The sequence below is a fragment of the Capsicum annuum genome, unplaced genomic scaffold (genome assembly GCF_002878395.1).
Source record: "Capsicum annuum cultivar UCD-10X-F1 unplaced genomic scaffold, UCD10Xv1.1 ctg73912, whole genome shotgun sequence".
Taxonomy (NCBI): Eukaryota; Viridiplantae; Streptophyta; class Magnoliopsida; order Solanales; family Solanaceae; genus Capsicum; species Capsicum annuum.
This window is the reverse complement of record NW_025883974.1, coordinates 3,565-6,927: the sequence shown is the minus strand read 5'-3', so window position 1 is coordinate 6,927 and position 3,363 is coordinate 3,565. Positions and strand designations below refer to the sequence as shown.

The 3,363-nt window shown below is 37.0% G+C and overlaps 1 protein-coding gene across 1 annotated transcript; it reads right to left on the bottom strand.

The window, feature by feature from the left end:
• Positions 1-600: 600 nt before the first annotated feature.
• Positions 601-3,009, bottom strand: LOC107854040 (polyphenol oxidase, chloroplastic). The gene is made up of 2 exons (XM_016699042.2): positions 2,583-3,009; positions 601-2,286 (listed from the first exon to the last, which is right to left on the bottom strand). Exons 1-2 carry the CDS (start codon positions 2,962-2,964, stop codon positions 818-820), a joined length of 1,851 nt encoding a protein of 616 aa, XP_016554528.2. The 5' UTR covers positions 2,965-3,009; the 3' UTR covers positions 601-817.
• Between the last annotated feature and the right edge of the window lie 354 nt (positions 3,010-3,363).

Genomic DNA, 3,363 nt, shown 5'->3' with positions numbered 1-3,363 from the left:
AGATTTTTTAGAATTTTCAGAGAAATTAATAATCTGTTTAAGTTAGCTTTTTATGATGATCACTTTATGGTAATTAGCTTATTATATAATAACTCAAATCATCACTGGAGATGTAAACGCATTAAGCAAGCCTCATGCGACGAGCTCATGGCTGAGCAGCAGATGGAGGATTGATTTGATGTCAGATCTCCCACATAGGAAACCTATCTCCCGACCACTCAACAACGTCATTGCAAGCGAAATTTCGAGAGTTAATCAAGTTTACTTGAACGAAATTTCTTATGTCTTTTAAATATTTTAAGTTGTTAATCATTTAATGTATAGTCCTTTTTATTTAGTATTTAGATATATAAAAGTTTATAAATTTTATTTAAAAATTATTAAAGTTTCTATATGCAAATTCAGGAAATACATTTTAATGTAAGTTATACAAAAAATTTACGTAATAGTTTATCTCCTTTTTTTTCTTATCTGGGGGTGAGTGGTGGACTACCAATATTTAGCAGCAATCGATGACCTTAGACTACGAAATAAGGTAAAACTGTAATTGCCTACGTAGTTTAAGAGACTTAAAAAAATAAAAAAAATACTACTACACAATAAAACAACCAATTTTTTTATCCTTTATTCCACGCAAACAGTCAATTACAATAGACATATAAATCAGAAACACCGTGTGTCCACTGATTACACTGTCCAATAATGCAACGTTAATCAGAAACAGTAGGATACTAAACAAAAAATACTCCGTACATCAAGAAAATGCTTAATTAGTTGAGGAAATGATTTAATTAAAATTATTTTTTTTTCCTTTTTCCTAATCCTCAAGCACAATCTTTACACCACCAATTTTAACAGCACCAGAACCATTCTTGGGGACAAAAGTCACCAACACGTTCTCATCATTCTCAGCATCCAAATCCTCCAATAACTCAGTTATAGCCAATTTCAGCTTTGTCTTACGTTTCTTCTCACCCTTACCATGACTATGATGTGGCACATTCACAAAACTTCCAGCAAACTCAGCATTTTCTGGTGATATCAATGTCTCATCTTCATCATTAATCAGCACATCAAACTTAACAAAAACATCACTATCCACTTCCAATCCTTCAACAATTAAAATCTCTTCTTTCTCATTTTTCTCCTTTTTGTTCCTCTTTTTCTTGTTTGGCCTTTTCACCATGACTTTTATCACATGGTCAAGTTTCGTTGGGAATATTTCTTTTGGTCTTGGAAAAGTAACAACATCATTATCAGCTGCTCTAGCTTCAACGAGCCTTCTTATGCTGCTCAACGCCCTTGATACCCTAGGCGTTGGACGCGAATTTACCCATTGATTCGTTACATTTTGATATACGTATCCAAGTCCTCTTGAATCCAACACATCGCGAACCCTAATACGTACCATTTGTGCATTTTCATCGTAAAATAAAAATGAAGTGTTTAGAAAATCAGGATCGGTGAAATCTTGACGTCTACCACCTAGGGTTTTCCATACAGTCCATAATCTATCGATATTCGAGTGATGAGCATAGAAAATAGGGTCTCTACCAGCTGAATAAAAGTCTCCCATGTTTTCGAAATTAGCTTGGGTTCTATCACCGGTCCAAACATGAACCGCACCATGAGCCATGGTCTCGAGGGACCCACCTCCACCGGGCTGACCACCAGCGCGGTAAGGGTCTCCCAGGAAAGTATCCGGAGTTCTTCCTAGAGACACCATTTGCCTATACATGTTTGTGAGATTTTGGGAAGTTTGTGCAGCGTTACTGATGTTAGGATCGGTCCCATTGAAGTCCAGATCGACCATGACCGGAGGCTGATGCCTCCGGTCTCTGAGTCGATCATAGAGAGGAGAACTAGGGTTTGTGTACATAGCAGGAATGCGCATTCCATCAGGATGATCCCAATTCCAAAATGGCATGGCGAAGGTGGGATCATTGATTAAACTTCCCAAGATTCGTTCGAAGAAATAGAGATAACAACGATGGAATGGAAGAAAAATCCAAGAGGAATGAACTTGGAGCTCCGTATTAGGGAAACCTAGTTGGTCATATGCACCATCACAATAAGCACAATGAACATTTGCTTGTTGCCTGAAGCTACGTGGATCGTCATCAGGAAGTTGTTTCATAAGCTGAATAGCTCTATTGAATTTCGCTATGTAGGCACTATCCACGGAATGAGCTGCAGGACGGATACGGGGTGTGGTGGGTGGTGGTGGAAGCTGGAAGTCGATGATATTCCCCGTTGTAGGAGGACAACAATTGACTGGTGATGCACCTGTTAAAATAATAGAAAGATACAACTGAGATGAGACTTTAATCAGAGGCGCATGTGAAAATAACTTTTCTAGATCGAGATATTGTTAGTATACTATACTATTTGATCTGAAAAAAATAAAGAAAAAACATACTCTTTACATTATTTGTTTACAAATCTATTCAGTATAATCATCTTATTTCACGTGCTAACACATGTTTGTTTAACTTCCAAATCATTTTTGTCTTTGTGGAACAATCACACGACTTTCTATACATGTATTACAAACTAGTAATATATAACAATAGCTAGCGCACCTGGTGGCAAGTTTGCAGGGCCACATTTGGTAACGTCAGGTCCGTTAACCGGAGCGGCGAAGGCAAAGGGATGACCACCAACAAGAGTAGAAGCACCATAAAGACCTCCTAATCCAAGTAGCACGTTTCTTCTATCGATCATGTTGCTTGAAGAATCGGTTTTTTTAGAAATGTCAATGGGAGAGTTGTGTTGCTCATGTCCATCTTCTGTGGTTTTGCATGAGACTTTGAAATTATGACGGCCATTATGCTTTCTGATAGTGGAAATTTTTGATGTCTTTGTAAACAAAGGAGAAGAATACAAGGTGGAAAAAATGGTGGTGGTTGAAGAGGAAGAAGAAGGGGAGATGGTATTGGTGGTGGGGAGTGGAATGGAAGACATTTTTTTTATTTGCTTGTTTGAGGTGTACTCATGGACATCTAGGGCTACCATTTATATAAAAATGGAGCAAGGACTTTTCTTCGTAATTGGGGTGGGGTGGGGCTTGGGAGGTGGGGGTGTGGGGAGGAAGTAAAGAAATATTGAACATGAATAAACCATAATAAAACTAAGCTAAAATAGTAAAGTATGTGATTATCTCATTTAAAAGCTTAAGTTATTTTTAAAAGTACATTTTAATTCACTAATTAATTAAGTTTTTAATTATCGTGGAATGAATTAAATTAAATCCCTTCACCCTTGATTAGGTATCGGGTTCGTAAATAAAAAATTCATGATAGAAAGTATTTGCTCTTTAATAAGCTCTATAATGCGTAATGGATCCGAATTAATAATTAATAG